Raw genomic sequence first — 14,532 nt, 5'->3', positions numbered from 1 at the left:
TCCGGATACCACTGAGAGGGTGGTGGACTTCCGGGTCATGCTGTGAAGGGCTGTGCAGTTCCTGTTACCTCTACTGGACGACGGTTCAAAGAAGCTGGGACTTCACAGAAGGAGAGAGGGGCGTGCAAGTGGAGCAGCATCGTTGTGCAGTTGGCGAATGAGTATACTCATTACATGCTCTTACCTTTTATCTGTTTGTGAGTTTAAATTTGTTGGATCTACCATTTTTTTATTAAATTGTGTTTTTTCATGCTGCACTAGGATCGGGCGCTTTCCTTTATTGTTCACAGATTTCTGGGAGGTCGTTGGTCCTTGCGGAGAGCAGCCAGATCCTAATCCAAGAACCTTTTTTTCTATTTTTATTCATTTTTTTTATTTTTGACATTTTTCTGTGTGTTTCTCATAACACATTTTTTAATTAATCTATGGTATTTTGGTCGCAACATAACAATATTTTTTTACATTTTCTCTCAAATGGTATAGCATGATAGTCAGTAGCTTATAATATTCAGCTATTTTATTAATACATGTAATTCATATTTTGGTGTATTTTTATTTATTATTAGTGTGTAGTTAATCAGCCATCATAGGTTTTTATCATTTACATGCCATTTTATTACTGCTGACGTTAGATTAGTACTTTTTTATTATATTCTAGTGTTAGATTTACACCTGAGGTGCGCAGTCTTTTTCTGTATATATATATATATATATATATGCAAATATAACTGTATGCTCATCTGCATGTCTTAGGCAGGTCTGCAACCCCGCCTTTCCCCATTATCACCCAGCATACAGCACTTCCACTGCAGCAAGGGATTCTGGGAAATGACATGCAAATCAGCACACAGTGTCACTTTTAGCCTCAATAACCATTTTTAACATGGTTCCCTATAGGATATATATATATATCCAAACAAGAGTGACCTAGGCGCAAGTAAAAACAAGAAAAACAAACATAGGGTAATACGTTCAAACAATTGGTCTACTGGGGGGTACGATATGCACTTACAGCAGGTAGAATAAAATCAGGCCTTGTATCCACTCTGGGATCAGGAACAATGAATGAAGATCTGGAACAGCCAGCAGCAACTCATCTACAGGAACCGTATCCTCGTGTGAAGTATCACATATAGGAAGAGAAGTGGGACACATACATAGTGTAACACAGTTTATTTTAAAAATTTAATAAAAAGGACAATAGGTAAAATACTCACACTTTGTGAGTTTGGGTAAAAGCGTTTGAGAATTTAGAGCTTCTCACACTCATCAAGGGTGGGTATACACAGACTCTATTAATTCCTTATAAAATGTCCTTATAACCACATGCGGTGTTGTGGCCAACTTCCAAGGGTATGGAGTCACTTTATCCTATGTGACGCTGTACCTTGCTACATCCTGCCTTGTCTCCGTTGTTGCCTGACCCCTGCTACGTATTGGACTCCGCATCTCTCCTCTCCTGACCTGGCTTACGCACGACCATTCTCCACTCTCTGCTCCTGACCTTGGCATAGTACCCCAACGATCCGCTACTCTCCTATCCTGAACGTGGTGTGGGACGGAGATCAACACAGCGAGCGGGAGATTTGGATCCAGAATCTCGCGAGACGACGTGACGTCACCACGCCGCTGCGTGCAGGCGGACGGCCACGGAGATCCGGAGCAGTCAGAGAAGCGGGGAGGTCCACAGACTATCGAGGCGGACACTAACTAAGGGGGAAAAACATCACACTGTACCCCAGAAGTAGCGTGAGTACTACTTGCACATTAGGTGCAGCTAAAGAGACACACGGCCCTTTACTACGGGTCTCGCAACAACGGAGCAAGTACCCCACCCTCAGAGGCTCTGGATATTATTAGGAGTGCCCCATAAAGTGACTCCATACCCTTGGAAGTTGGCCACAACACCGCATGTGGTTATAAGGACATTTTATAAGGAATTAATAGAGTCTGTGTATACCCACCCTTGATGAGTGTGAGAAGCTCTAAATTCTCAAACGCTTTTACCCAAACTCACAAAGTGTGAGTATTTTACCTATTGTCCTTTTTATTAAATTTTTAAAATAAACTGTGTTACGCTATGTATGTGTCCCACTTCTCTTCCTATATGTGATACTTCACACGAGGATACGATTCTTGTAGATGAGTTGCTGCTGGCTGTTCCAGATCTTCATTCATTGTTCCTGATCCCAGAGTGGATACATACAAGGCCTGATTTTATTCTACCTGCTGTAAGTGCATATCGTACCCCCCAGTAGACCAATTGTTTGAACGTATTACCCTATGTTTGTTTTTCTTGTTTTTACTTGCGCCTAGGTCACTCTTGTTTGGATATCCCTTTTTTACCAGCCCGTGGAGCGGTAGACCTTTTGGCTGCAGACATAATCAGGGAAAGTTAGATTGTGAGGTAGTATACCCTCCTATATATGTGGTAAATATCATTATTAGTCTAATTGTGATTGCGCTTATTGTAGTTTTCTGTTTTTATATATATATATATATATATGTCAGCCCACGAAGACGCCGCAACCGGTTTCTCAGCTGTTGGCGGTTCCTCCTATGCTAGGATTGAATTGGGTTCAATAGGAGCTTGTTAGGTGTCCAGTATGTTTTACAATTCTTGTTCAGCTAGTCTTGGCTGATTGGAGGGTGGCAACCTCCTACCTAATTGAAGCTCACCCCCTCCCACATTTAAATGGTTAAGGGCTCACTCCATAGCATCTTCCACACAGGGGAACTTGCCTGCTTGCAGTATGGTTGTGACAACTCTAATACAGAGTGCTTTTCCTGGTAATGTACAGGTTAATAAAAGCTTCAATCAGACATAGAACTTTGCAACTAATATTGACAGATTTACTATAAATCATTCTTCCTGTTATTACACAGGTTATTAAGAATTTATATTAGCGTTAGGGACCCCTGAAATGTGGTCTGCTGTGCCGTTGGCTCAGGGGCTTACAACAATTTTGGCCAAAAATGTCAAACTAAAAGACCATTTTACTTAATAGTTATTTATATATATATATTTAGGCACTGTACCGTGTATGAGTTTCACTGGATGTGCTAGAACTGAGCTCTGTCTGTGTTTTATGTTCTGTCTCCTATTTTCTTTACATACAGTTTCTTACTATTTTGACTAATCGCGTCTCTCCGTGCGTTTTCGTTTGATGTTTTCGGGGGTTAATGTTGGCCCCGTTGCTCGCGGGAGAATTGTGACGCGGCCGGATTGACGCCAAGGCCTCGTCCCCACTGCTCGCGGCTGCGGGCGCTGCAGGCGTGCGTCCCCGCGAACAAGATACGGCGTCTCTACGGGGCTGGCGCCAGTCACCGCCGCCACGCGCCTGCACGAAGCGCGATGGCGCGAACCGCCTTTGCCAAAAGGATCTTTGTCACGTCACGGTGGCAGTTCAGCCAATGAGGGTGAACCAGCCGCGTCACGTCATAGCCGCCCCCCCCCCCCCGTTTCGAGTAATCTGACGTCCTTCAGATCACTCAGATGTAGGGAACGAGCGCCGCCAGGCACTCTGTTGCGGGCACCCGACGCGCGCGCTGACGCCTTAGCCTCACAAGGGACACTAGGAGGCCATAGGGCCCGCTCGCACCCGCCATCATCAACCGGAGAAGCGACACTGCAAGAAATAATAACAGCCACCACGAAAGATATAACAAAAAAAGCAATTTTACTTTTTTTATATCTGAACGGTATATAAACAGGATTAAAAACATACCAGTGCAATCCCTCCTATATACACAGTGTTGCGACACATAAATACATATGGTAGAAAAGCTCACTATATACATCTCCCTGCGGGACGCAGAGACGTAGGAAGTGGGTGGGATCAGTGGCTATTGCTGGTGTTTGACGGGGATAATATCTGGGGGTTTAAATAACTTAAATATTCTTAAAATGTTCCTATTTTGTTTCCTAAATGCTGTACATACGAGGTAGAAAAATATTCTTGTTCCGGGGGGGGGGGGGGGGGGGGCACCGTCATCCGAGAAAACGGGGGGAGAAAGTGTCCGTTGAAATAAGAGAAATGTTACATAATTGTGCGAGAGAGAGGGAGAGGGGGGGGGGAGAGAGAGGGAGAGGGGGGGAGGGAGAGAGAGAGAGGGAGGGGGCAGGGAGAGAGAGGGAGGGGGCGGGGAGAAAGAGAGAGGGAGGGGAGAGGAGGAGAGAAAGAGGGGAGAGAGAGCGAGGGTTAGAGGGGAAAAGGGGGAGGGAGAGTTAGAAATGGGGAGGAAGTGAGGGGGGAGAGGGCTAGATGAGGAAAGGGGGACGTAGAGATAGAGGGGAGGAGAGAGGGAGTAGACAAGGAGCAGCTCCTTTATATCAGCAATAAGGCACTCAAGGACCGGATCCCCTCAATGGTTACCCAACTGCAATGTGCCTCATTGCACTATCAGGGGGTCCGTGCGCTGCAGGACCACGAGTTGTGGTGTGGCGTGATGATCGCTCCGGCGGTGACCCATTTCAACCACGCGATGGCTTGGTGTAGCCATCGCGTGGTCGAGGGCCACACTTCCCCCCCGGCTTATTCATTGAACGCGATCCCCGTCATCCTCCCCCCTCCCCCCCCCACCCCCAGAAAACGAGCTTTCTACCAAGACCTATTCTGTACGGCATTGTCCTCTGGCGTCCCGGCTGTTATGACGTTCATGGTTCATCTTGGGACACTCAACGGGTAAAGGAAACCAATTAGTTGGGTCCATTGGTTGGCCAAAGGTTGGATGGAGGTAGGGATTAAACCGGCTTCATGGGTTTCGACCTGTGGAAACAGGTCTTTGCCCTGATGAAGGCATGATACATTCACCAAGAGGATGGCCAAGTCTTGACCGTGAGTGGAGTTGTTCTTTGGCGCCCTTAGAATCCTTGGCTGTTCAAGTCCTGGTGGCATTCTGCCCTCCTGCCACCATGCATTGTTCCATTGATGGTAGATATCGGCGTAAGAAGGGTTAGGGACATCTGAAGGTCTCCCACCCTACCCGATCATGGCTTACAGGTATACGTCTCTTGCTGCTGGATACATTTCTGGCACTCCACGTGGCAACACCAGTGTACTTGGCAGTGGCACGAGAAGGTGACCAGCCGGCTCTGTGTGTTGTACCCTCTCCCACAGCACATGCTCTCACAAGTGGTCTCCCGGGAGCATGACCTCCCCGCCGTGCCCGGCGAGAAGCGGGTGGGTCGGCAGAAACTGGAGACTCTTCCAGGTAGACCAGGTCGATGGAGCGAGGGAAACGGCCGGCGAACGAGTGTCCCAGGGTCTCGTGGCCGCCCACTGCTTCGTTGGTGGTGCTGAGGACCCTGAGGGAGGACTCATATCGGACCTTGAGCATGGAGCCCGTCTCGTGGAACGGGGAGAGTTGTTTCCAGCAGGTACGGACAGCGCAGGAGCCGGACACCCCATGGCACTTACAGGTCGTCTTCAACCCACTCTTCACGGCCTAGGAAGAAAGCAAAACTATATACAGTATATATATATATATCCCATATATATCATCCACAAGGGGCCCCCAGTTTGTCATTCTCTCTCCCCGCTCGATGAGACGCCTGGCAGAAGGACTTTCCAGGAACATGGTCGGGTGGATAAATGTCCCACCTTTTCACCCTACAATTTCACCCCAAACTGTTGTAGTCTTTGCTGTCCCATCCATATCTGCTGCCCCTCAGAGCCCCCCCATATCTGCTGCCCCTCAGAGCCCCCCCCATATCTGCTGCCCCTCAGAGCCCCCCCCATAACTGCTGCCCCTCAGAGCCCCCCCATATCTGCTGCCCCTCAGCCCCCCCATATCTGCTGCCCCTCAGAGCCCCCCCATATCTGCTACCCCTCAGAGCCCCCCATATCTGCCACCCCTCAGAACCCCCCATATCTGCTGTCCCTCATAGCCCCCCCATATCTGCGGTCCCTCAGAGCCCCCCCATATCTGCTGCCCCACAAAGCCCCCCATATCTGCTGCCCCTCAGAGCCCCCCCATATATGCTGCTCCTCAGAGCCCCCCCCCAATCTGCGACCCCCCCCGGACACATCGCCAGGACCGGATAGTGGGGGGGGGGAGGGGGGGGAGCTGGGCGCTGCGGCTGCCGCTCACCTTGATGCCAGCGTTGGTGTTGTGGAGATCCACCGTTGCCCGCGTGTCCTTGCCGCCTCTCTTCTGCCCCAGGAAGCTTTGCAGGACGCGGGTGCTGTGCCGCAGGTTGTCCCCGCACACCCCCCACTGCCACGCCCGCTGGCTCTCCATGCCGGGCGAGTCGTCGCAGGTGCAGCGCTCCATGCGCCCGGCGCTGCACGCCTTGGCCAGGGCGTGGGTGAGCGCGGCGGCGGAGACGGCGTACAGGAAGGCCGTCTCTTTAAATCCTGCCGGTGGAGGGGGGGAGGTTACTCGGGGGGTAAAGGGGGTCAGGGGTACAATGAGGAGCAGGTGAGCGGAACAGGGGCGAGGGGGGAGCAAGGGGTGGGGGGAGAGGGGGTGGGGGGAGCAAGGGGCTGTTGAAGGGAGGGGGCAGGGCAGGGTTAGAGAGGGGTGGCAGGTGTGGGGGAGGGAGAGAGAACACAAGAGAGGGGGCTGGGGGAGAGGGGGCAGGGGTAATAATAATAATATGTTCTTGTATAGCGCTGCTAGTTGTACGTAGCGCGTTACAGAGACATTTTGCAGGCGCAGGTCCCTGCCCCGTGGAGCTTACAATCTATATGTTTGGCGAATGAGGCACAGGGAGATAAAGTGACTGCCCCAAGGTCTTTACTCACTGAGCCGCTCCTTCTCTGGGTGGGGGCAGAGAGGGACAGGGGCGGGGTTCGGGCAGAGGGGCGGGGGGCAGAGGGGCAGGGAGAGAGGGGCAGTTAGAGTACAGCAGGGGAAGGGAGAGAGAATACAAGGGGAAGGAAGATAGGGGCAGGGGAAGGGAGGGTGGATGGGAAAAGGAGAGGGGGGATGGGGAAAGGAGAGGGGGGTGGGGAAAGGAGAGGGGGGATGCGGAAAGGAGAGGGGGGAAGGGGAAAGGAGAGGGGGGATGGGGAAAGGAGAGGGGGGGTGGGAAGGGGGATGGGGAAAGGGGAAGGCAGATGGGGATGGAGAAGGGGAAGGGGGATATAGAAGGGGAAGGGGGATATAGAAGGGGAAGGGGGATATAGAAGGGGAAGGGGGATGGGGAAGGGGTAAGAGTGATAGGAAAGGGGGGTGGGGGATGGGCACCCCCCACCCCTTGGATATGGGCACCCCCCACCCCTTGGATCTGGGCACCCCCTGTGGGTCTCGGCACTCCTCTCCCCTTGGATCTGGGCACCCCCTGTGGGTCTCGGCACTCCTCTCCCCTTGGATCTGGACACCCCCGCCCCGTGAATCTGAGCACCCCCCCCCCCCACCCCCCTTACCTCTCTTGAGCAGACTGCTTCTCCCCTGCTGGCTGCAGTTCCAGCGTTCGCTCCGGAATTGGTACTGGCACTCCCCGAACCCCAAGCGCACGGCCTCCCGCAGCGCCTCCGCCAACCCCGGCTCCTTCCGGCACAGCCTCCTCTGCCTCCGGGTGAGGGGCATCAGGTCGCACTGCTTCAGGTGGGCCCTGCCGGCGGCCGCGCCGGCCTGGGGGGGCACGGCGGGGTAATGAGATAACGGCTCTTTGCCCGTCAGGCTGGGGAAGAAAGTGGGGGGGAGGGGAGGGAGGGGACGGGGAAACAGGTTAGGGGGGTAGGGTGTGTTTGAGCATGCTTCCGACCCCCTCTGCTATTCTAGGGGGTTACATCGGCCCACCCTTTAACGTGACGGTTTGGCTAATGCGTCAAGAAGAAGAAAAAAATGAGTGTGTTTCTCTTTTCCTCCGGGAACACTGAATCTCAGCGTTGAGGATTTTGAGGGCTGCCAAACAGTCTGATCACCAGAGTAAAGTGCACTGTAAAAACCTCACTGCACCTTAAAGGGAAAAAATGCCTAATCCTATTGTGTTGAGAAAGGGGACGTTTCCCCTCTTCAAACGTGTCACTTTTGGTTCTAAGACCCTTTAAAAACGCCTCGTTGGGTTTGACCATGTTGCCTTATATAGCAATGCCGGGTACATCTTCCAAGGAGGTGGTACTATGGGGGTTCTCTAAGGCCCATGTTCATTAAAAGGGGGCTAATCCTTAGCCCGTCGAAACTCACGTTCATTTGAGTGGGAGTTACCGTTGTTAGCACCATTTAGTCGATATGAGCCTAAGTTAATACATGTATAAATCTGCCCCCCCCCCCCCCAACACATACAATATTTTTTTCTTGACATTAACATCATTCTGGAGCCCTAAGCGTCTAAGCACGGAAATCTAATGCTGCGTCTATTTCTCCGTCTGCGCCGTTCGCGCCAGTCGTGCGTTTTTGTTCTGAGAGGTTTTGGTACCCAGAAATGGCCGGCGCTGGGCGTACAGATATTAAGGTGATTTCGTTAAAAAGTAATGTCTCTGTGTGGCCCAAAAAAAGGAGACAAATAATTTATATTTACTAATACTAGCTATAAATAATGTAACACTAATAACTGATAGTCACTAACACTAGTTATAAATAACATGACACTAATAACTGATAGTCACTAACACTAGTTATAAATAACATGACACTAATAACTGATAGTTACTAACACTAGTTATAAATAACATTATGCTAATAACTGATAGTTACTAACACTAGTTATAAACAACATCACGCTAATAACTGATAGTTACTAACACTAGTTATAAACAACATCACGCTAATAACTGATAGTTACTAACGCTAGTTATAAATTGCATGACACTAATAACTGATAGTTACTAACACTAGTTATAAATAATATTACACTAATAACCGATAGTTACTAACACTAGTTATAAATAACATGACACTAATAACTAATAGTTACTAACGCTAGTTATAAATTGCACGACACTAATAACTGAAAGTTACTAACACAAGTTATAAATAACATGACACTAATAACTGATAGTTACTAACACTAGTTATAAATTGCACGACACTAATAACTGAGACAGTCAGACAGAGACAAAGAGAGACAGTCAGACAGAGTGAGAGAGACAGAGAGAGACAGTCAGACAGAGTGAGAGACAGGGAGAGATAGAGACACAGGGAGTGAGAGAGTTAGAAAAAGACAGAGGGAGAAAGACACATACACTAGAGAGACAGGGAGAAAGAGATGCATAGAGAGAGGGGGAGAGGCAGGGAGAGAGACAGAGGGAGAGAGATGGAGATAGATGAAAGGAGAGATAGGGAGAGAGAGTTAGAAAAAGACAGAGACGGAGAGAGATACATACACTAGAGAGACGGGGAAGAGGTACATAGAGAGAGGGAGAGAGACAGGGAGAGAGACAGAGTGAAAGCATGGGAAAGGAAGAGGAGAGGGAGAGAGAGAGAAGGGGAGAGAGAGAGGGGGAGAGATAGAGAGGAAGGGGAGAGAGAGCGAGGGGGGGGCATCTTTAGTGAGAATGGATGGAAAAGGGGGAGAAAGAGGAAAGAGGGGGAAGAGTGTGAGAGAGGGAGAGAGAAAAAAAACAGGAAAGGGAAATTGTGTGAGAAAGAAGAGACACAGAATACTGAGGGAACGGCAGAGATTAACCCTTTGAAAGAAATACACGGACGCAGTGCTGAAAATATGATGACATTGTGAATATCATTAATACGAGTATAATAATAAAAAATGGGTGTGCCAGGCATTGAGAATATATATATATATACACACATACATACAGTGTTCGACAAACCTATACATTTGCTCGCCCCGGGCGAGTGGATTTAACCCCCGGGCGAGTAAATATTGGCCCAAGCAGCACACGTTTGGTACTAGGTGGCGAGTAGATTTTTGGGTGATTTGTCAACCAGTGTGTGTGTGTGTGTGTGTGTGTGTGTGTGTGTGTGTGTGTGTGTGTGTGTGTGTGTGTGTGTGTGTATATATATATATATATAATCAAAAAAATAAATAGATGATACCGTTCTGTGGCTAACGAAATGCTTTTATTTGTGCGAGCTTTCGAGATACACTGATCTCTTCTTCCGGCGATGTTACAATGAATGAAGCAAAAGGTAAACTTAAAAACAGTGTCTAAGTTTACCTTTTGCTTCATTCATTGTAACATCGCCGGAAGAAGAGATCAGTGTATCTCGAAAGCTCGCACAAATAAAAGCATTTCGTTAGCCACAGAACGGTATCATCTATTTATTTTTTTGATTATTGAAGCTCGGCTAACACGGTACTGATACCTCTACATGTATATATATATATATATATATATATTTATTATGATTACACATTATTTTACAAAGGGTCAGAATTCAACCAATTCTAAGAACCAAGTCATTTTTTTTATGGAATATTATATTCTCACATCTTAAATTATAAAGATGACAAGTTAAAAAAAAATATATATATATATATATATATATATATATATATATATATATATATATATGTGTTATAATTATAATAATTGTGCCTGAAAAATGTCCCTGTAAAATGCCACGTAAAACTAGCAGCGCTATACAAGAACATGCTATTATTATAAAAAATAAATATATAAGATATGATAGTTGTTTAGCACTATATTCAGAGAATAGCATAAAACCGGGAGAGATTTGTATTACTGATATTATTATGTCGCCCTGATCATGTGTCATGTATTTTATCACAAAAAAACGCTCTATATATATACTTTACATACATACTTAGTTAAGTTATGGCAGGTGGGTTTACTGGCTATGCACCTTAACCCTGGCTGTGCTCAAAGCTGTGACCATGCAGCAAGCTTAAGCCTATAGGGAACCATGTTAATGGTTTTGAAGCAAAAGGTGGCACTGTGTGCTCATTTGCATTTCCCAGAATCCCTTGCTGCAGTGGAAGAGCTGTGTGCTGGGTGATAATGGTGAAAGGCGGGGGCTGCAGACCTGTCTAAGACATGCAGATGAGCACATAGTAATATTTCCATTTGATATATATTATATATATATCTTTTTCTTCATCAATATTTGTTGAACTCGGAATAGAATGTTGAAATATATATTAAAAAGACTCTGAGGTGTTTCTATACCTTAACCTCATTAACACATTATTATTACATTAATAATACATATTAGTATTACTAATTTAAAACAAAATAATCATTTAAGGTTTTGAAATGTTTTCTCTACTTTAATCTCAATAATTAATATTAGCCCGGCTGTTATTGTTACTGTATTGGGCCTGAAAATGTGCCCTGGCTCCATATTCTTTTATAACCAGACACGATATGCTTATTTTGTTAAATATTAACAAGCGAATTGTGATACAATAACTTGCAGTTAGTTACTAGATATACATTACTTAACTCTGACATTCTCTCCCTGTCTCTCTCTCTGGTCAGCCTCCCTCTCTCTCTCTCTCTCTCTCCCTCTCCTCTCTCTCTCTCCCTCTGGTCAGTCTCTCCCTCTCTCTCCTCTTGCAGCAGTCTCTCTCTTGCTCTCTTCTCTTGGGTCAGTCTCTCTCTCCCCCTCTCTCTTCTCTTAGGTCAGCCTCTCTCTTCTCTTGGCACAGTCTCTCTCTCTCTTGGGTCAGTATCACTCTCTCTTCTCTTGGGTCAGTCTCTCTCGCTCACTCCTCTTGGGTCAGTCTCTTTCTCTATCTCTTCTCTTGGGTGAGACTCTCTCTCTTCTCTTGGGTCAGTCTCTCTCCCTTCCTCTACCAGTCAGTCTCTGTTCTCTTTGGTCAGCCTCTCTCGCTCACTCCTCTTGAGTCTCTCTCTTTCTCTATCTCCCTCTCTCTTCCCTTGGGTCAGTTTCTCCCAACCCCTCTCTTCTCACTCTCTCTCTGGTCAGTATCGTTCTCTCTCTCTATTGGGTCAGTATCTCTCCCTCTTTTCTCTTGGGTCAGTCTCTCTCTCTCTCTCTCTCTCTCTCATTAGGTAAGTCTCTCTCTCTTCTCTTTGGTCAGTCTCTCTCACCCCCTCTCTCTTGGACCAGTCCCTCTCCCTCCCTCTCATCTCTTGGGTAAGCCTCTCTCTATCTCTCCCTCTGATCAGTCTCTCCCTCGGGTCAGTCTCTCTCTCGGGTTTCTTCTCTTGGGTCAGTCTCTCTCTCTCTTCTCTTTGGTCAGCCTCTCTCGCTCTCTTCTCTTGGGTCAGTCTCTCTTTCTCCCTCTTGTGTGTCTCTTTCTCTCTCCCCCCCTCTCTTCTCTTGGTTCAGATTCTCTCCCCCCCCACCCCCCTCTGTTCTCACTCTCTCTTTTCGGTCAGTCTCTCGCTCTCTCTATTGGGGCAGTCTCTCTCCTTCTCTTCTCTTGGGTCAGTCTCTCCCTCTCTTCTCTTGAGCCAGTCTCTTTCTCTTCCCCTCTCTTCTCTTGGGGCAGTCTCTCCTTCTCCCTCTTAGGTTTGTGTCTCACTCTCTTTTTCTCTCCCCCTTCCCACTCTCTTCTCTTGGGTCGGGTTCTCTCTCGCTCTCTTCCCCCCACTCCCGTCTCTCTTTATCTCTCTTTCTCTCTATTGGGTCAGTCTCTCCCTCTCTTCTCTTGGGTCAGTCTCTCTTCTTTTCTCTTCGGTCAGTCTCTCTCACCCTCTCTCTTCTCTTGGGTCAGCCTCTCTCTCTCTCCTCTGGGGGATAGTCTCTCTTTTATCTTGGGTCTCTCTCTTCTCTTGGATCAGTCTCTCTTTCGTCAATCTCTCTCTCCCTCTTCTATTTCGTCAGCCTCTCTCCCTCGTCTCTTGGACCAGTCTCTCTCCCTATCTCTTCCCTTGGGTCTCTCTCTTCTCTAGGGTCAGGGTCTCTCTCTCTCTCTCTCTCTTCTCTTGGGTCTCTCTCTTCTCTTGGGTCAGAGTCTCTCTCTCTCTTCTCTTGGGTCTCTCTTCTCTTGGGTCAGAGTCTCTCTCCCTATCTCTTCTCTTGGGTCTCTCTCTTCTCTTGGGTCTCTCTCTCTCAGCGCAGGCTATACCAATTTAATATGGCATGTGATACAGATGAAATGGTCAGGCAGACAGGTCATGGAGTATTAATCTCTAAACTCTGCAATCTCTCCTCCTTATAATAATCTCTTTAGCTCTCTTGATCTCAGCACAAAACTAGATGGATCTTGACAAGCGTTTGGGTATGAAGTGACAGCGCAGACTCAAAGAGACGGGAGAGAGAGAGAGAGAGGGGGGGGACAGAGGGGAAGAAAGAGAGAGGGGGGACACAGAGGGGAAGAAAGAGAGAGAGGGGGGACACAGAGGGGAAGGAAGAGAGAGAGGGGACACAGAGGGGAAGAAAGAGAGAGCGGGGACAGAGGGGAAGAAAGAGAGAGGGAGAGAGAAAAAGATAGGGAGAGAGAGAGAAAGCGAGAAAAGAGAGAGAGAAAGAGAGAAAGAGGGAGAGAAAGAAAGATAGGGAGGGAGAGAGAGAAAAGGTGAGAAAACGGGAGAAGGGGGAGAGAGATGTTAAGAGAGAGAGAGATGGAAAGAGAGCAAGGGGTGATATACTGTAATGTAATATAATAATAATAATTATATTAATATAATATAATATATAATGTAATATAAGGGGATGGGTATAGATAAGAGAGAGGGGTATAGCTGAGAGAGGGGTATAGATAAGAGATAAATATAGATAAGAAATATGAGTATAGATAAGATATAAATAAATAAGTGAGATAGATAAGAAAGAGGGGTATAACTATAGATGAGAGAGGGGTACATATAGGAGAGTGTATATATATATATATATATATATATATATATATATATATAAAGAAGACGTATAAGGTGCGCAAAACTGATTTAAAATAGTGTTGCAATGATGTCTATGAGTGCTGCCACATTGTAATGGGTGCACACCACCCCAAAGAAAATAAAAAGTACATACATACCTGTACATATATATGTATGTATGTATGTGTGTGTGTGTGTGTGTGTGTGTGTGTGTGTGTGTGTATATATATATATATATATGGGAAGGGAATATATGAGAGGGGTATACAGATAGGAGACAGGGGGGGTATATAAGAGAGAGGGGGTGAGATCTAACCCAAAGTACCCCTCGGTGGGGTGCAGGAGGTGTATCACGGGCAGGAGCTGCAGACACAGGACACCCACAAGTCGCATGCTGCAGGATCAGCAGTGCAGCTGCATCTCTCCTCTCCAGCTCATCACTGGCCCCACCAGCACCAGCACCACGCTTTAAGGGGGGGGCACACCCACGCGCGGATTGGCTGGGGGGCTGACACACCCACGTGCTGATTGGCTGTCAGGGGGGAAAGGGGCGGGGGCTGCACCTCACCTGGAGCAGCCTGAGGGATGTGAGACATTCCATCCCCATATATCTGTGACACTGTGTCACCTATACTGACATTATAATAATGTGTCTGTGACACTGTGTCACCTATACTGACATTATAATAATGTGTCTGTGACACTGTGTCACCTATACTGACATTGTAATAATGTGTCTGTGTCACTGTGTAACCTATACTGACATTATAATAATGTATCTGTGTCACTGTGTCACCTATACTGACATTATAATAATGTATCTGTGTCACTGTGTCACCTACACTAACATTATAATAATGTGTCTGTG

The 14,532-nt window shown here is 47.4% G+C and overlaps 1 protein-coding gene across 1 annotated transcript; it reads right to left on the bottom strand.

Moving 5' to 3' along the window:
- Positions 1–4,049: 4,049 nt before the first annotated feature.
- Positions 4,050–14,099, bottom strand: LOC142472988 (protein Wnt-9b-like). The gene is given in 5 exon segments (XM_075580134.1): positions 4,050–5,199; positions 5,202–5,448; positions 6,094–6,359; positions 7,374–7,630; positions 13,981–14,099. Coding segments are annotated over 5 exon segments (1,056 nt in total). The 5' UTR covers positions 14,058–14,099; the 3' UTR covers positions 4,050–4,990.
- Positions 14,100–14,532: the final 433 nt, after the last annotated feature.

This window comes from Ascaphus truei, chromosome 23, assembly GCF_040206685.1.
Source record: "Ascaphus truei isolate aAscTru1 chromosome 23, aAscTru1.hap1, whole genome shotgun sequence".
In the NCBI taxonomy this organism is placed as follows: domain Eukaryota; kingdom Metazoa; phylum Chordata; class Amphibia; order Anura; family Ascaphidae; genus Ascaphus; species Ascaphus truei.
The sequence above is the reverse complement of the archived record's forward strand: the minus strand, read 5'-3'. Positions and strand labels throughout refer to the sequence as shown.